Source organism: Schistocerca gregaria, chromosome X (genome assembly GCF_023897955.1).
Source record: "Schistocerca gregaria isolate iqSchGreg1 chromosome X, iqSchGreg1.2, whole genome shotgun sequence".
NCBI classification, from domain to species: Eukaryota; Metazoa; Arthropoda; class Insecta; order Orthoptera; family Acrididae; genus Schistocerca; species Schistocerca gregaria.
This window is the reverse complement of record NC_064931.1, coordinates 872521672-872542316: the sequence shown is the minus strand read 5'-3', so window position 1 is coordinate 872542316 and position 20645 is coordinate 872521672. Positions and strand designations below refer to the sequence as shown.

Below are 20645 nucleotides of genomic sequence, written 5' to 3'. Positions count from 1 at the left end.
GTGATGTGTACTATAATGTTTAGAGGTGAGGGTGTTAAAAAGACATATTTTTCAACAGATACTTTCTAAAACGCATGTTGTATATTTACTAACTGTTTTGTGTGTGTAAACCTGACAATGTATTGAATAATTCAGAACATAAAAAGCAATGTACATTAAATGTGCTGTATCTCAGAAACCATTTTAAATAGGGCATATGTCTATACGAAGTTTTTTGCTTCAAATGATCATACCTGTTATATCCCTGAATACTGACCATTCCTCTTGGGACACACTGTATATGCACTACTGGCCATTAAAATTGCTACACCACGAAGACTACGAGCTACAGACACGAAATTTAACCGATATGCAAATGATTAGCTGTTCAGAACATTCACACAAGGTTGGCGCCAGTGGCGACACCTACAACGTGCTGACATGAGAAAAGTTTCCAACCGGTTTCTCATACACAAACACCAGTTGGCCAGCATTGCCTGGTAAAACGTTGTTTTGATGCCTCATGTAAGGAGGAGAAATGCGTACCATCACGCTTCCGACTTTGATAAAGGTCGGATTGTAGCCTATCACGATTGCGGATTATCGTATCACAACATTGCTGCTCGAATTGGTCGATATCCACTGACTGCTAGCAGAATATGGAATCGGTGGGTTCAGGAGGGTAATACGGAAAGCCGTGCTGAATCCTAGTGGCCTCGTATCACTATCAGTCGAGATGACAGGCGTCTTATCCGCATGGCTGTAACGGATTGTACAGCCACGTCTCAATCCCGAGTCAACAGATGGGGACATTTGCAAGGCAACAACCATCTGCATGAACAGTTCGATGATGTTTGCAGCAGCATGGACTATCAGCTCGGAGACCAAGGCTGTGGTTACTCTTCATGCTGCATCACAGACAGGAGCACCTGCGATGGTGTAGTCAACGACGAAACTGGGTGCACGAATGGCAAAATGTCATTTTTTCGAATGAATCCAAATTCTGTTTACAGCATCATGATGGTCGCATCCGTGTTCGGCGACATCACGGCGAACACACATTGGAAGCGTGTATTTGTCATCTTCATACTGGCATATCACCTGGCGTGATGGTATGGGGTGCCATTGGTTACACGTCTCTGTCATCTCTTGTTCGCAATGACAGCACTTTGAACAGTGGACATTACATTTCAGATGTGTTACGACCTGTGGCTCTACCCTTCATTTGATCCCTGTGAAACCCAACATTTCAGCAGGATAATGCACGACCGTATGTTGCAGGTATTGTACGGGCCTTTCTGGATACAGAAAATGTTTGACTGCTGCCCTGGCCAGCACATTCTCCAGGTCTCACACCAATTGAAAACGTATGGTCAATGGTGGCCGAGCAACTGGCTCTTCACAATACGCCAGTCACTACTCTTCATTAACTGTGGTATCGTCTTGAAGCTACATGGGCAGCTGTACCTGTACATGCCATCCAAGCTCTGTTTGACTCACTGCCCAGGTGTATCAAGGCCATTATTACAGCCAGAGGTGGTTGTTCTGGGTACTGATTTCTCAGGATCTATGCACCCAAACTGCATGAAAATGTTATCACATGTCAGTTCTAGTATAATATATTTGTCCAATGAATACCCATTTATCATCTGCGTTTCTTCTTGGTGTAGCAATTTTAATCACCAGAATTGTATATTTTTATTTAAGTGCTTGTTATGGCAAATATATGTAGCAAACTGTGATCTCATTCAATGCATAAGCTGTTGTAATGCTTGCAATTCACTTATGAGTCACAGCGGAGGAGCTTTATGAGACTTCTGCTAAAAGTTTTAAGACTTGCTCATTTGCTGTTGGTTCTTTCATTAGATTAGATTAGATTAGATTAGATTAGTACTTGTTCCATAGATCATGAATACGACACTTTGTAATGATGTGGAAAGTGTCAGGTTAATAAAACGTGTCTATACAAGATATTACATTACACAAAATATTACATGACACCTAATTTCTTTTTTATTTATTTAGTTTTTTTTTAAATTTTTTTGCGGGGCTTGTGGAAATTACCCACTTATTACATCCAAAAATTCATCTAATGAGTAGAAGGAGTTGCCATTAAGAACTTCTTTTAATTTCCTTTTAAATGCTGTATGGCTATCTGTCAGACTTTTGATGCTATTAGGTAAGTGACCAAAGACTTTTGTGGAAGCATAATTTATCCCCTTCTGAGCCAAAGTTAGATTTAATCTTGAGTAGTGAAGATCATCATTTCTCCTAGTGTTGTAGCCTTGTACACTGCTATTACTTTTTAATTCGTTCGAATTGTTAATAACAAATTTCATAAGTGAATATATATATATATATTGTGAGGCTACAGTGAAGATTCCCAGCTCTTTAAATAAGTGTCTGCAGGATGATCTTGGATGAGCTCCAGCAATTATTCCAATTACACGCTTTTGTGCAATGAATACTCTTTTACTCAATGATGAATTACCCAATAATATGCCGCCATACGAAAGCAGATAATGAAAATAGGTATGATAAGTTAATTTACTCAGATGTTTATCTCCAAAATTTGCAATGACCCTAATAGCGTAAGTAGCTGAACTCAAACGTGTCAGCAGATCCTCAGTGTGTTTTTTCCAGTTCAACCCCTCACCAATTCATATACCTAGAAATTTTGAATATTCTACCTTAGCTACTGATTTCTGATCGAAGTCTATATTTATTAATGGTGTCATTCCATTTACTGTGTGGAACTGTATGTACTGTGTTTTGTCAAAGTTTAATGAGAGCCCATTTGCAGAGAACCACTTAATGATTTTCTGAAAAACATCGTTTACAATTTCATCAGTTAATTCTTGTCTGTTGGGTGTGATAGCTATACTTGTATCATCGGCAGAAAGTACCAGCTTGCATCTTCGTGAATATAGAATGGCAAGTCATTAATATATATTAAGAACAGCAGAAGACCCAAGACTGAACCTTGTGGCACCCCATTCTGGATTGTTCCCCACTTTGAGAAATCACCATTTCCATGCAAGGCAGCCACAGTGGTACTCAGTGTAGCAATTCATGCAAGTTTCAGCTTACTTAGTCTACTGAATGACCCTCCACTTCTTACACAGTGTATGCCAGTTGGACAGTGGCAGCAAACTGAATTGAAACAGAAGCATATCCAAGTGATGATTTTTTTTTTTTAAGCAAGCATGATTGCAAACCAGTGTTTAAAATGCATGAAGTAAGATTTTCAGGACTTTGCACTTCCAAAGTAACACTGTGCTGCTCGTTTAATGAAGCAGATGAAAAGAAAAACTCTACTGGAGATGAAAGTCAGTCAGAAGGCCTAATGACAGTCAATACAGCAGAAAATAAGCTTCAAGTCCAGACAATGATGGAAGAGTATACCCACTGCATCTGTCATCAAATTAAAAGCACTCTTGGGATTATGTCAACAGTAGTTTATAAGAGCCTACATATGAATCACCATGTTTAAAGACCTGCAGTCGTCGTATACTGCACCTTTAACACCCCAACAGAAAAACTGGTAGTGTCAAAATCTTTCAGAAAATGTTACAAAAATTGAATTATATGATGTCAAAAATCAGTATTTAGTATTGTAACACAATGAAATATGGCTGTACTATTCAAAAATAGAAAGAACACACAGTGCAGCAGAAATAATGGCGTTACAATTCTTTGTGGAAACTGATCACACCACTGCCACTGTTGTAGGTGAAGGCAAGACAATAACTTCAAACTGTTATTCAAGATATGTAAACTGAAAAGGATCACTGCTGTAAGCTGCAGCGATACACTATGCAGAATCAGCAGCGATGAGCGAAAATGTGTATCGGATCAGGATTCGAACTCAGGATCTCCTGCTTACTAGGCAGGTGCGTTAACCACTTCACAATGTGGGACACAGCATTACTGCAACTGCACAGACTATCATGGCTAATCCACATTCCCACCGAGCACCACCAATTCGCAGTCCTTGTCCATTGTACTCAAGTACACAACTTTGAGATTCCCACAGGAAGTGGAACATATTTGTGCACCTGCACTGAAGATGGTGGATCCATTGCCCAGATAGGCATAACAGTCATATGAATGCACGATGCCTGTTCTTTCGGACATGCCCGAAAGAACGGATACCACATAGAATCTGCAGCCGTGAAACATTGTATATAAATTGAAGGGGATCATTGCAGTCAGCGATGATGAGCAAAAATGTGTACCAGAGTGGGATTCAAACCCGAAATCTTGACGAGCGAAAATGTGTACTGGGATTTGAACCTGGGTTCGAATACCAGTTCAGTACACATTTTCGCTCACCACCACTGATTCCGCGTAATGTCCCACTGCAGCGGACAGCAGCGGTCTCCTTGAATTTACATATAATGTTTCACAGCTGCAGATTTTGGACAGTGTCTGTTCTTTTGGACGTGTCCAAAAGAACAGACACCAGGCATTCATATAATTGGTATTCAAGAACTTGCCTGCCACAAGACAGTTTCAGTACATTAACGTGAAGAGTCAAAAATCAGCTACAATACAGGATACGCACCATTATGACCCTGGACTGAAAGCATATACACCTTATAGACCTGTACTAGCTCTGTCTTATTTCTTACTATTCCCCAAAGTGAAAGAAATTATCTGCAGTCATCAATCTGTGTCTCCAGAAGCAGCAGTACCTGCATATCAACCATATAACAATAACTAAAGAAACTTCCAATAGAAGCTTTCCGTGAAGTCTTCGCCAACTGGTTTGAATATATGCTGTGGTGAATAGAATCTAAGAAAGACTACTTTGAAAGGATGTAAAGGTATGACTATCTGAAAATGGTAATTGAACACAGTCTCAAAACTTTCAGTGCGTCTCTTTTACAATTCATTCATATAATAGGCAATCAAAAAGTTTCCTTTTTAGAGCACTGCTGCAGCATATACGCAATGTACCGCGACTCTGATGCAGGTATATAATCATATAAGCACCAACATGTAGGCAAAGGATTCAAGTAACATTCGTGTCTTTCTGATGTGTGAGTCATAAATGCAGAAACAAGAATTATGGGGATGCTATTACCAAATGTGTCCAAACAGGGCCAACATGCTGTTATGCTTTTCTTGGCTGCTGACTGACAAACACCAGTAGACATCCATCAGAGAATGAAGAATGTGTATGGGGCAGTATGTCTGTCGAAAACCATCATTGTGGAATGGTGTGGCAAATTCCGTACTGGTCATGACAGCCCACTTCCCCATATCGCAAATTTCATGATGCAGAAGTTACACCAACTCACGTGGGAGACACATAAGCATCCACCCTATAGTCCTGATCTCTCCTCATCATGCCTTTGATCTCTTAACATGGGCCCTGAAGGTTTGATGATTCCTCTTGGACAAGGGTGTGCAGCAGGCAGTTATAGACATCTGTATGCAGCTGGACACTGTGTTTTACCAAATGAGTATCTTCAACCTGACGTGTCGGTAGAGTGATTGCCTCAATGCTCATGGCGATTTTGCGTGGCTGGCATACTGATTTTGGACTGTATAGCATTCGAACGGAAACTTTTTGACTGCCCCTCATATAATCTGTCATTCTAGTCTCAACTGTAGTGTGATTAACGTAAGCCCCAAGAGACTGTAAATATTTCTTTTCTGCACTATTTAATTCATTTTCTCCATGTTGCTACTGTATCTATTTACTATCCATGAAGTACAGAAACACTTATTATGATGGGGTCGCCATTCCTCAAGGAATTTTAATACACTGCCAGCATCCCCCTGGGGAGGAACCCATGTGCCCCCCCCCCCCCCCCCCTATCTGTTGATAGCATTCATCACTTGGTCAAATATGACATTGGTTTTCAAAGTGTGTGAACATTGTTTAACTGAGGTCGAATGTGGGAAGCAGCACAGTATTCACATTGGGTGAATTTTGAAAACTGCCTAAAAATCACATCCAGGATGGTCAACATACTGGTCCCTTCATTAACCATTGCCATGTGTAATGCAGACACAAGTCGTCTCTGTATGCATTTACTTAAATCACAGCAGCCAGGGTTGTGAAAGTGCCACAAAGAATTGCACAAGTCTCTTTGTGGAAACAATATGGCCACTGACCAACAATTAGGGCATACATTAAAACACAAACTGTTCTTTCATTCAAATATTTTTACACAAACATTACAATACAAAACTTTTCGCTGTGTGATTTTTTGAAACTCTTCAGTGTGGATTGTTTCCATCATTATTTCACTCAAATTGTTAACAAATGAGTCACTGTCACCATCGAAATCATTGTCACAAAAATCATTGTCACTCTCAACTTCAATTGGACATTCCTCCAAAAGCTCTACATTCTCTTCCTCGGGAGTGACTGTGCATGAAGAATTTGCCATTTTGGGCCAACTAACTTGAACATAATAGTTACAACCTTTCTCTAAACACAACTCCTACAATTTGACAGGGAGGTTTAACAGGCTTCCCTAGATGGTAGTAAGATGCAGCATTGATGCCTAGTACAGTCAGATTTGAGAATGGAGCATGTAAGAGCTATGAAAATTTGTGTCAAACAAGGCTTGACATCAGAGTGGAAAACAAAATTCGCAATGTCAAGCGCCATTCGCCATTGGAGTGGAAAGAGTTAACCTGCAAGGCAGATTCCGTCCCTCTCTCCTAGAAGCGAGAACTTAAATGCTCTTGGCTATTCAGGTGGGTAGACTTCAGTACGTTACATGAGGTAATCAGTGCGTAGAGCAGGCTTGCTCAATCTGGGCATTCTGGCTAGTGGGCGCCCGCTTAGTACACGGGCGGCGGGTGGACATAGTAGCTGCGTGTTGCTGTGTAAACAAACCTATTGGCTCACTACAGTGACACCTGGTGCTATGAATATGGATTTAGCTGAGAAGAGGCCAAGTTCTAGTGCAAACTTCATGTAACAAGAATCCCAATTGGAACTGTAGTGGCTTTTTGTGCATACCGTAGGATGTGCTACATGTTTAGTGTGTCGACATTATGTTACACCAAAAAAATATAATGTTGCAACAGTACAATTTCAAACACTGAGACGTATATAACAGTGTTTAGGGAGATGAGCATCTGCAATAATTGCGAAGTTAAAAGAATCCTTTGGCAATGATGCAAGCTTGGTTATCTCAATTACTCTTACATCAACAATTAATACTATTCATGTTAAATTACAATTGGATTTACCTGACACTTTTATTTCAAGGAATTTGAAGCTACAAATGAAGGTGCAGTGGGGGCAAGGTTTACAATTGCCCATTTAATTGCGCGACCATTCTCCACTGGGTCGATTATGAAAGAATGCCTCAACATTGCTAGTGAATCTGGTGTCCTGTAAGTACAGCACAATTTCATGCAATTTGTCTGTCTTGACACACAACTGCACACTGTATGGAAGATCTTAGTGCAGATGCTGAATGACAGTTCACAGTGAGAAGGCAACAATTTTTTGCATGTTCCCTGTGCCTTGAAAGTACCGATATTACAGATACAGCACAATTGGCTATATTCTTGCGAGGCATGGTTACAGATTTAAATATCCCAGAAGAGCTTCTTGATTTAGCCCTCATGAGAGACACATGTATTGGCAAAGATATATTTAGTGCTTTTCAACATCTGTTATGAAACTGAATCTGCCCTCGAATACGCTCATTTCCGTCACCACTGATGGCATCCCTAACATGGCTGGCTGTAACATGGGTGAAATGTCTAAAAACTTTCACTTAGTGTATTATGTAACTCATCAAGAGGCACTTTGTGCAAAGAATTTGCAATTTGGCAGAGTTACGAATGTCATAGTTAGGACTGTGAATTTCACACAGTCTGCAGGATTGAATCACAGACAGTTATCAGAGTTCACATATTCACTGGAATCTGACTTCTGTGATATACCCTATTTTTGTCATGTACAATGGCTGATTAGAGGTAAAACCCTTGATAGTTTCCTCCTTTTGCTTGAACAGGTACATCTTTTTTGGTTATGGAAGGAAGGTCGGTTCCTGAGCTTTCTGACCCCCTATGGGTTGTTAACCTAGTATTTCTTATCAACATAATGAGTAATTTAAATAGTCTCACTGTTTTGTTGCAGGGAAAAGGTTAGTTAATTCTATCTCTATTTTCTAAAATTCATGCAATGCAAATAAAATTGGAGGTACGGAGACGTCTGTTCCAGGACTGTAATTTCATGAATTTTCCGAATGTGGCACAGTTTGCAGTTAACATTAATAATGACCTTTTTGCATCATTTGTTCAGTTCTGTCAATAATTTGTATGCAGCTTTCACAAAACAATTCAATGATCTGAGGTCACTTGAGCCAGATTTTTACATCTTCATGTCCCCATGCTTGATGAGTGACAGAACTGTATCCACAGAGATGCAATTAGAATTGATAGATCTGCAATGTGATCGCGTCTTTAAAGAGAAGTTTAGGATGGCGAATGACATCATTCAATTCTATTCCTGCCTTCCAGGGAATAGATTTCCTCAATTACATTCAAAAGCAGCAGCTACAATGTGCATGTTTGGTTCTACTTATTTATATGAACAACTTTTTTCAGCCTTAAAGCTTTACAAATCGAAACATAGATCACAAAAGACAGATAGTCACCTGAATATCATTATTTGATTGCACCCAACAGGTAGCATTTGTCTGGACATTCCCTTGTTTGCAGCAAAACATATGAAACATGGATCATAATACATATAAATGTAATATAGCAATGTCTGCATTTTTGTACGTGATGTGATTATATACTGTAAGTAATAAAATAGTATTATGGTACATTTAACCTGGTGCCAATGAATCCTTACCACGGTAGGGCTGTATTTTATGCACAGAATGTACTTAACCTAATGTAACCTAGAGTGGCACACATACACGCCTGAGAAAGCATAGCCCTGTACCACATAATGTGCCGTGTTCCACCATGCACTAGCAGCAGCCAGCAGCTTTAATGCTTTGTCTCGCTACACTGTGACGAATGCCTGCTAATGAGTTGCCCACAGTTACATCACGTCTGCTGGGCCACACCGGGTTAGGGCAGACAGGCGTCCGGCTCACCACCTCCAGTCTAGAGCGTAATCTACAATACTGTCAGATCTGCATACAGCCAAAACTGACTGAAGTCCCTGAGGTACTAATTACTCAACACCATCTAATATCCATGTGATGCAGTGAATGAACTAAGAATTATCCTCAAACTTTTCAATTTTTACATGTAGAATATATGAGGTTATATCACAATAACAGCAAGTAGAAGAATTGCTCTGCGGGTCTTCAGATTGTGAAAGAAATTAAAGCACTGTCTTACTGGTTCTTCAGAAAACAATGCAACAAATACTATAATATAGTTCAGTCACACAAACACAGAACGCATCAGTATCTCACATCCCGTGAAGTAGAGTTGCTGAAATTCAGACAGAAATATTCTGACTCATTTGTGCCACAACCAGGACTTGGCCAACGCGCTGTACTGTTTGTTCATACTCCTCAAACTTCAAATAGAGGAGGAAAATGAAAACAAAAGTACACATTTATAGTAAAATATTTGCAATTATCCATAGGTGGAGTAATTTTCACCTAAAACCTGTCTCTGAAAACAGAAAAAAGAATTTATAATATAAATCCAAATAGTAGTTTTGGTTGGTGCATACATTCACAGCAGTTTTCAGTTTTCTTCATTACAATATTACTAGGGATTGTTCATGTTGTCACTATTACTTATTATTTAAAATTTTGTTTCTGTGTGGGTCCATAGCCACTAAATATTTTATAAATGAAAATATGGCCCATCATAGGCTGTATTAATGTTCTTTATTTAATTTGTGCAATTTGCTAATTTAGACTGTGTGTCACTTTCAATCACATGTATGATATCAACTTATGTGCATCACATTTTACATTGTGAAAATGAATCTAATACTTACACAATGTAAAATGTGACATACATAAGCTGATGTCACCCATGCGCTTGAAAATGACACCAAATTAAAATTAACTATTGACATTAATTAAATAAAGAAAATTCATACAGCCTACTATGGACCATGTTGGCATTTATAAAATAGTTATTATCTAAAGAGTTATGTTTGTAAATACACTTCACATTTTTCACATTTGAATAAAGTTTGAGCTACCTGTAAGCCAAAGAAATTGGATTGTCAAATAAAACATCATGAAAACTTCTACTATATTCTTCAAATTGAGTTTAGTAAATGAAAAAAGATCCAGTGTTGGTTTAAACCTTGTGTGCCATCTACAAGGATAATGCCACCAAATCATGAAAATAGTTCTACCACTTCAATTAGAGCCACTTTAACATGATCTATATGTAATCTTTAAGACTTATGCATTTTTGATAAGCTGTCCTAAACATTTCAGTTCATGATGATCCGCATTCATCAACATAATAACAGACACATGTGATTAATTTTGGACAGTCGCCCATTGCATGGTACTTGTATTAAATGAGTGGTTACAGATGTTGTAACCCATAAAAATTGTACAATTTTAACCAATTTTCCCAACACTGTCACTGGCTATTGTTAATTGTGCCTATATACTGACATGAAAATGAAAAAGAACTGCGAGGTACTAACTAAAATGCAACACTCCATATGAAAGTTTCTGTCCACAAACAGGAAATAGTGATAATCTCGGCAGGGAAATCAGACCTTATTTGTTATCAAATACTTTCCATGCAATATAACCATTACTGTTACCATTTATCATCAATAATTAACATGCCTTGCAGCCACAACTGATTAAAAATTGCTAAGAAGATTGTATAAAGTATTTCTGTAAAATTACAATATATGACGACACATGTTGAAATGATGACACCACTATACAAGAACTTGATAGGGAGGTGTACCTAGATTCCTCACATTTTCCATTCCTCGTCCAACACTCTTTTAGGTAACTGTCTTCAAAAAAGCTTCTCAAACTTCTTTTCATAGCTTTTTGCCTTGCAAATCAGCTTATTCTCTCAGAGGTGACAAAAAAACAGCAGCATTGAGAATAAGTCATAGTGAGAGGAGGATAATACACTGTTGATTAACTTTCAAGTGTCACCTTTAGTAAATACATTTATAGCATCCAAATAATGCAGTGACATTTTGCATCCACATAGTAAATGGTTTAAGAATTTGCTAACAAAGAACCAAATATCAGTCAATCTATCGATGCTAGCTGGGATCCAGTTTGTACTTTTACACATTTGGATTATCTATTGGTCTAATGTATTTTCTATTTTTATTTGCTTAATTTTCCTATGTCAATAATTATCCATTTAATTAGAACACTTGCAGCAAATGCCATGAAGTGGTACCATATTTGCATCACAACACACTGTTATTGCAGTTACATAATACGTACAACTTCTAAACCCCAGTAAAAGTATTGTCACATAAATAAGAAAATCAAATTTGAATTTTCTGTATACATACTTCACAAAATTTTGTCTCATCGTGAAGAGGAGAGTGTGCATAATTTGTTTCAATTATTATGCTGATTGAGTTATTCTCCTCCAATGAAACATCAAGTTGGCTATCATCAAATGCAAAATTTGCTCCAACTCCAGGAAAACCAATCCAATTTGTTAAATCAATTCTTTGCTGAAACCATGCAATTTTGCATCACACACATAATTTGCATGAATTAACACAATACATACAATAATTGTTATCTGCAGATGAAATATATGTAATTTCAGTTCTTAACGGTACATGCAATAAACTGTGGTGTAATGCTGGATTTACATTTTGCAAATGAAGAGTGAGAATGATGGAAATTGATACAATATATACATTACATGAGGAATACATACAATATATGAGAAACAATTTACACAACTTCTTATTGCTCCATACACATAGAGCAAAATTAATTTCTCAAAGTAATTCAGCTAAGTTCATATACAGCTATGGGACTCCACAGCTGTTTATATGGTTAATATGACCTACAAGGTATGGAATATCATAGTAGGAAACACAAAAATATAAACTAGTTGACTTTAAAAATAAAAAAGTGACCACCATTACCCTTTTAAGAAATGGGAACTTTCACTATGCTTCCACTAGACACTAGGTTTACATTTCCATACTTCCAATGAATAATGACACAAATGAATCTTTTACATATCATAATTGGCATGACACAAAACCAAACATGGACTGTTTGTAAAACTAGTTATTGGATTAAACTACTCAAATCCAAGGAGCACAGGAAAAAAATTCAACCAGATATTAGTAACACATCACTTGATCCAAACAGAAAGACATTTCCATCTCATAAAGTACTAACTTCAGAGAGAATATTATCTTCAGTGAATAGTTTACAAACATTTCCATCACTAAACACATTCATTTCAAACAATACACAACAAAATAACAATGAAAGCGTCTACAAAGGAGAATTTTCACACACACTAACAACCAACAGAACAACACTCCTTGTTCTTAATTTTGAATGCACAAAAGATCATCATGAATGCTCTAAATCATTCTACAATCTGTACTGGCTGGAGAGCACAGAGAGAATAAGAGCAAATAATAAATTTTTGACTTGGTCATATTTCATCCAACATATGCTCTTTGGATAGTATATGGAAGTGTCATCCATGCTATATCCTATAGATTTCAGGAATACCAAACTCTAAAACGAACTTAAAAAAAAAAAAACCACTGCACTGCAAAATGTATAAATATGTCCCTCCCTTTCTCTATTATACCCCCCACCCATGTGAAGCCAACAAACTTAAAAATATGATGCAAACAACTAATATCTATGCAGAATGCTGTATGTTTCCTTTGGTAAGGCTGTTTCCTCGAAAAAATCAGTATGATACAGGACCACTGTTAGTCCCGAAAGGATTGTTATATGGGCAGTGTGTCATCATACTCCCCATTCATGAAATCACTGGAGTAAAAGATATAATAATAATAATAATAATAATAATAATAATAATAAAGGAGAATTGTTGTGCCTACAATATTTACTCAGCAATATAAATTACAGTGAAAAAGAGAATGAGGGCAAGCTATGAACTAGTTCGGAAATACGCCCGGTTCATCAACAGACATACAAATTGTTTAAGAGCAAAGAAAAGTCATTGACAGAACACCTTCTTGATGTCAAAGACAACTACTGCAACATGCTACTTGTGTTAGAAGGCTTCTTGATTTCCTTGTACCGTTGGTTCGAGGGATATGTTATCTAGTGTGGAATAGTATCTTCTAAACTAACACCTGGAGTGTCTCAAAAGCCTTTTGGGGTTCATTTGCTGACAAGAGGATGATTAACAATTCCTTAAAGAATGCCTTCCATGTTGAGATCGAGCAATGCTCAGCTAATATGGAAAGTGTTGTCCTCTTTCGGTTTTAAAAAACCATCAGAATTTCTTTGCTCTCTAATTCAGGATAATGCCCAGTTTAAATTATACTGTAAATTGCAAGGGCCCCAAGTTCCCACTTCAGAGATGATGATGTATTTCGCAATTAATCTCATGTGGGTCAGATGAAGTACCAAGAGTCACTGACAAAGATAATTTCCAGCATTTTACTGGCACATCACCTCTGTAGATAGTATTAGCATAGACAATACAGAAGTATGTCAGTAACCTCATACTTCATGCAATAATAGTCCCCCCCCCCCCCCCTACACATGGAAAGGGCTTGTGTTTGTCCCCACTAAGCAATGGACACATTAATTTTCAATACTATCGTCATATACATTGTGCAACAAAATTAGTAGAAAACAACAGATCGCAGTGTGATGAGTAACAAGATGACATTCTTGACAACCTTTGACACTATCCGGACGTTTCAGTCCTTCTCTAAAGACATTGCAGGCCAGCAACCCCACTAAATGTGGTCACACATTGCATTGTATGCAGTGAAACACAATTTTTGCTTTAGTGTACAGGGTCGAACCACTAAGGACCATTCAAAACCATTCGATGAAATTTGAATGTGATCCAAAGTTGCAAAGAATGCTTATGGTTTTTCAGCCATCCTGTTTTGCACCCTCCTGTGGTGTGATCATGGAGGGGTGGGACATTGAGAAATGCATGAATAAAGTGACAGAACTTTGGTTTGGCATACCTACTTGCAGGCACTACAGAAGCAGTGTAGCCTGCCTGCAGGTGCAAAAGTCTCAGTCACAGGTTGTCTCTCTACAGGTACACTTTTAAAGTGTTCAATAAAGGTGGGTGGGCAGGAGGGCAGCACCAAGGGTGTTGCTGTACTGTGTGGTCTTAGAAGAATCCTTTCCTGTTTTATTCACAGATGTGTTGTCAATCAGGGAGAGGGGGGGGGGGGGGGACCATGCTGGAGTGTGTCAAATGAGTGTAAACACATCTATGTACAAATGAAATTAAAACCGCAACTGAGAATTTTTTTACTGCTGTGTGTGGAGATTAATATGGTGTATCATGAATGAGAATGTAATTAAGTATTTGTTAAAGTTGAGTAAATTATGGATTGACAGGGATGAAAACAGTGACATTAAATGATATCAGTGGAAATACACTACTGGCCATTAAAATTGATACACCACAAAGAAAAGCAGATGATAAACAGGTATTCGTTGGACAAATATATTATACTAGAACTGACATGTGATTACATTTTCACGCAATTTGGGTGCATAGATCCTAAGAAATCAGTATCCAGAACAACCAACTCTGGCCGTAATAATGGCCTTGGTATGCCTGGGCATAGAGTCAAACACAGCTTGGATGGCGTGTACAGGTACAGCTGCCCATGCAGCTTCAACATGATACCACAGTACTGAGAAGAGCCAGTGGCTCGGCCACCATTGACCAGACGTTTTAAATTGGTGTGAGATCTAAAGAATATGCTGGCCAGGGCAGCAGTCAAACATTTTCTGTATCCAGAAAGGCTCGTACAGAACCTTAAACATGCGGTCATGCATTATCCTGCTGAAATGTAGGATTTCGCAGGGATCAAATGAAGTGTAGATCCACGGGTCATAACACATCTGAAATGTAATGTCCACTGCTCAAAGTTCCGTCATTGTGAACAAGAGGTGACCGAGACGTGTAACCAATGGCACCCCATACCATCACGCCGGGTGATAACGCCAGTATGGCGATGACGAATACACGCTTCCAATGTACGTTCACCGTGATGTTGCTAAACATGGATGTGACCATCATGATGCTGTAAACAGAACTTGGATTCATTAGAAAAAATGACATTTTGCCATTCGTGCACCCAGTTTCGTCGTTGACTACACCTTCGCAGGCTCTCCTGTCTGTGATGCAACGTCAAGGGTAACTGCAGCCACGGTCTCCGAGCTGATAGTCCATGCTGCTGCAAACGTCGTCAAACTGTTTGTGCAGATGGTGGTTGTCTTTTAAACGTCCCCATCTGTTGACTCAGGGATCGAGATGTGGCTGTACGATCCATTACAGCCATGCAGATAAAATGCCTGTCATCTCAACTGCTAGTGATACGAGAACGTTGGGATCCAGCACGGCGTTCCGTATTACCCTCCTGAACCCACCGATTCCATATTCTGCTAACAGTCATTGGATCTCAACCAACGTGAGCAGCAATGTCGCGATACGATAAGCTGCAATCGCAATAGGCTATAACCTGACCTTTATCAAAGCCGGAAACGTGATGGTACGAATTTCTCCTCCTTACACGAGGCGTCACAACAACTTTTCACCAGGCAAAGCCGGTCAGTTGCTGTTTGTGTATGAGAAATCGGTTGGAAAATTTCCTCATGTCAGCATGTTGTAGGTGTCGCCACTGGTGCCAGCCTTGTTTGAATGCTCTGAAAAGCTAATCATTTGCATATCACAGCATCTTCTTCCTGTTGGTTACATTTCGCGTCTGTAGCACGTCACCTTCGCGGTGTAGCAATTTTAATGGCCAGTAGTGTAGTTTAGATCTGTTGAATCTGAAATGTGACAAATATACTGTGACAGTTGAAAATTTGTGGCAGAAGAGGACTGAAACTGGATTTCTTGCCTTTTATGAGCAGCTGCCATAACAATCAGGCTATCTGAGCACACCTCCAAACTTGGTAGCATGTCATTGCACCTTCACTAATTTCATCAACATTACTCAATTTCTTGCAGTGCATTTCAGCCATAGTCCTCCAGTGATTCTGTTGCCCTAGTTGTGCTATTCCCACAAACCCCATGGAAGAACCTCTGGTAGTAGTATTCAGGTGGAGACATAAAAGATAATGAAAAGTAAAATTAAGCACAGAGGCATTCTTAGTTAACCAAAGGCAAGATGAATGCTCATGAAACGCACGGGACCCCGTTTCAGTCCCTGTTTGGCTCAAATTTTCAATCATCACAACATGTTTAAAGTTTATCAATTTATTGAGAAAGACTGAAAATGAATAATGTTCCAAGGTACCATCTAAATCGAAATAATGTGAGAGACATACAAATTAATAATCAAGAGATATACAAATTAATAATGTGATCTACACACTTAGCTGGTTGTAATGGATTCAACAAAATTCTTGGCCTGATAAATTTGGTACATTGTGAAAGAATGACAAACAACATACATGAGTGTACGCTGATGAAGTAAAATGACTTAAGACTTGAGTTAAAATCATTATTGTATATGCCAGTAATACAGATACTGGTGCTCTATTCTCTAGATATATTTTATCATATAATTCTTCAAGAATATACCATAAAATACCAAAGACTTGTGTAACACTTACAATAAAATTGTGCTTACTTTGTGTAATTGGTATGTTTAATCAGGGTGTATACATGGACAAGGGGGAAATAAATTCTAACATTTTTCCCGGATTTCCCTGCTGAAAATACGCTTTCTCCCGAGTGAAAATACATTTTTTCTGTGTTAAGTGACAGTATACTTTCCACGGCACTGTCAATCATTTGAATGTTTATGGTTTTATACACTGATGTAGAATTTCCCGGCACTTTAGGAAACGAAAATCAGGAGGGGAAAAACACATCTTGAAAAGATTTTTGATGTGCAGCAACATGTACGCTGCATATTTTCATGTTATGAAGTTATAAATTTGAATTCCACCAAACACCGCATGTTACTTTCCGAAGTATAGAAATCGAGTTGTGACACACTTTTGTAAGCCAGTCATAGCTCATGTCATGTGATCTCGCCAGCTGATGACAGCGTAGGACACATGATGTTGCCAGCCAGTAGCAAGATCACTCTTAATTAGTGCCAACACACAAATAAGAAAAGTTAATGGTTTAAATTAATATACATAGTGTTGCTACAAGAAAAACAAAGCTTTCACATATAATATTGGTCTCGAAGATTAATAAGCTGCAAGAGAAGCTAAGCTTCCACATATAATGTTGATCTTTTTTGCGCGTGTTACACTTTAAGATACATCACACAAATGTGCCAGTAAAATTTCTAATAAAGACGTAAGTGTCTGATCTTCTGGGCTCGAAATTCTTCTAGATGGTTGTCCTCAATGAGTTGATTTTTAAATGAGAGTCAAACGCTTTGTGATTTAAGAAATTCATCGTACATTCTCTCACACAGTTCATCTTGCGTAGAAGGAAATTTACTCTAAAAGTAATGCTTTTCAAATCACCATTCACAATATTTTCCTGTGACCTGTTAGAAATTGGTTCATTTCAGCAGTTGCCAGGGAGCACCAGATAACAGGCAGCACTGCACTTGTGCTCCTATGATGGCGCAGGAAGCCCGCATGTTCGGTTGTGTAAAACATTAAAAGAGGAAATTGTGTCATAAAAGAAACAAGTCATCAGAGGATACTTCAAGAGCATCAGAATTTCGTGAACCATACTAAAATGCATAATTCGGCTTAAAATGCACATTCGTATGTCCAGATTCAGATGTAAAATTTCTTGAGTACCAGCACTGTATTATCTCATGTTTGGTTCTTTACTATGGCATAACACCGTACAAGCTAGAAGATGGAAAACGTGCACTTGAAATGCAGCGAACAGTTGAAACTAGCCAACAGTGTGAAATTAAACACTTTGTTTCGAATAAATTGACTGCTTCACTGCAAAAGATTAATAAAAGCCAAATCTCTTTAGCAAACCGACAAAAATAACTTTATTCTTCTGCAAGGAGATTAATGCTTGACTCTCAGAAAGGTGGAAATAAAACCTGAAACTAACAACATATTTAAGCCTTCTGTAATTATGCGAACGTATTTTAATTCATTTGATAGCTCCTGGCCACAGAAATCCGTTTTGTTTTCATTTAATGTGACAGCGATAAATGAAGAGTGCGGGCTTTCACAACAGCAAATGTGAGATGATGAGTTGGCCCTCAACTACATACCCTCCGACTCAGAGTTGCGATACTAAAAGTTCTGGCTGGTTTCGTTGTTTAGGTTGAGATACGTAGTTGCCGCATTACAGGCCAAAGCCTGCTGAGTCTACAATATACGATAAGATTACACACTTGAATCGAATGGTCGAAGGTTTCTATCACTCGGCAATTGCGAATTATGGATGTAGCATATAAATTTATAAATGAAAGATTGCAATTAAATAAAATTTGCAGGTACTACCTTAATGACTTTAAATGATGAGTACGGTAATAGAAGTACTTTTGAGAATGTGGTATATTTCTGCAAAACACTTATTGATGTTCATGGTCTGGCAATTAAATAAAATATAAGTTGAATAACTGGAAAACAACAGATTCCTACTGCACCTAACTAGTTCTGAACAACAACAATGCTCGCAAGATATTCAGTTCTAAACGCACAGTACATCTTCACTGTAGAAGCCACGGAAATCTTACAAGTGCATAAGTCAGCACTACAAAATATCTATATCTGCCACGACCACACGCAAACCACTCCACACTCTCCAAGTCCCTCTCGCGATTGTGCGTTCATCGCACTGTCACGTCCAGCACCTCCCTTGTCCAGTGCCGTACTCCCCAGCACTTTCCGTGTCCTGTACAACTGTCCCTCATGCTGCACTGCTCCAAACTCCCTAGTGTCCTCCGCTTCCATACAGTCTCACCATTAATGAGCACTGTGATTGGCCAGTGCGCTCCCTCCATGTCTTCATGCCAACGTACAGTCACAAACATATTTAAACACATATGACATACTAGAGTTACATTTAAATAACTTGAAATTAAATAAATATTACTATGGCTAGACCACAAAAACGCTCTAACACACATTATAATATACATAAACAAATTAAATAAACATATCAAAGGAATAGAACAAAATGTACGCCAGTAGCCTAATGTCCCTGTAATTTCTAAAACATAGTAAATATTTAACCAATTTCTTCATGAATAGTATATATCGGTTATAAACAAAGACATAGACGAATAAATATATTTATTAAGCATGCTGCTACCGTTTTTTCGTGTAACTGTGGGGTACTTATGGCCTGACGCGAACGATAGTAATCGGCCACTTTGACCTCCAATAACTCATGTACTATTCAAGTTACATGCCTGTAATTCATACCAATTTAGGTTTACACTAATAGCTTTCTAAATACATGGCGATCGACAAAATTGGATGAAGCGTTTATATTTTGGAAATTCGTTGCTGGGTGTTACTTGTATAATTTACCGTCATATACTAAACTTTAAACTAATAAAGATATTGAAAATCTGATTATACCATCAGAATCATCGTGCAAATAATAATAATGTACAACTCCGACTGCTCTGTGAATCAGGCCCGGATCTCCGATATTTCCAAACCAGGGCAATATTAGACAGTGGCGCCCAGCCACACACCTGTAGCCAGAAGTGGCAGAAGGTACTACTCATATGCGACTCAACTGTGCATTAACAAGAGCCCGCCAGTAACTGCTCCATGAATCTAATGTAAACAGCTGTCACGTCACACTCATCAGAGGCAATATGTTGTTATGAAGCATTGCATAGTCTTCCTACAGCCTTTGATACACTTAGCTGTTGGCAGACGCTTGTATGAGCACTGTGTTTTATTGTTGTATATGGATTATTTCCTTTGTGACTTAAGTTCTATTTTCGTTTTTTTTTCTCTCATTCATATTTTTGTTGCTGCAGTATTATTCTGCAGAAGCAGGATACAGTAATATCCTTTATTATAGTATTGATTCTTACCAGTGAGAAATCACAAAAATTTAACTGAAAATGTAAATAATGAAAAGTTCCTGGATTTCTATAAAATTTCCAGGTTTTTCCCGGTTTTCTCCCGGATGAAAAAATTCTCTGGTTTTTCCCGGATCTCTCAGTTGTCCCAGGTCATATACACCCTGTTAATACATGTTGCTTGGTGGTTCGGTGGCAAAATGCCAGACAAAAAATCCATACGTCTCAGGTTCAAGTCCTGGTCAATCTTGGAAATTTTATCTGTCACTTATCACTTCCTTCACCTCTGGCAATGTTTGCTGATGTGAAAAATGCCATGCTGCACCACAGTTCAGAATCCATGTTAAACTGTAGGTCCCCCTATAACTAGCTAAGTCAGTTCAAAGGTTGGAGGAAGGCAATGTCGTACCACCTCCAACAGGATCATGCCTAGTACTGCACTGTGGTGTTCAAACGATCTTCAGACTGGTGACTGCTTTACTACATTTAATACTCATTTTTGCCTTAATTTATGTGATATTATAAATGTTAAACATAGAGT

The 20645-nt window shown here is 38.4% G+C and overlaps 1 protein-coding gene across 9 annotated transcripts in view; it reads right to left on the bottom strand.

Annotated features, from left to right (window-relative positions):
- The window catches only part of LOC126297613 (biotin--protein ligase), a 429285-nt gene that overhangs the window by 369355 nt on the left and 39285 nt on the right, over positions 1-20645 (bottom strand). For 7 of the 9 annotated variants that reach the window (XM_049988622.1, XM_049988625.1, XM_049988619.1 and 4 more), the window contains one exon: positions 11462-11629. The exons of the other annotated variants lie outside the window; for them this stretch is intronic. In XM_049988622.1, the coding sequence (XP_049844579.1) occupies positions 11462-11629 (168 nt within the window). The remainder of the gene's footprint in view (positions 1-11461; positions 11630-20645) is intronic. 9 annotated transcript variants of the gene reach the window in all.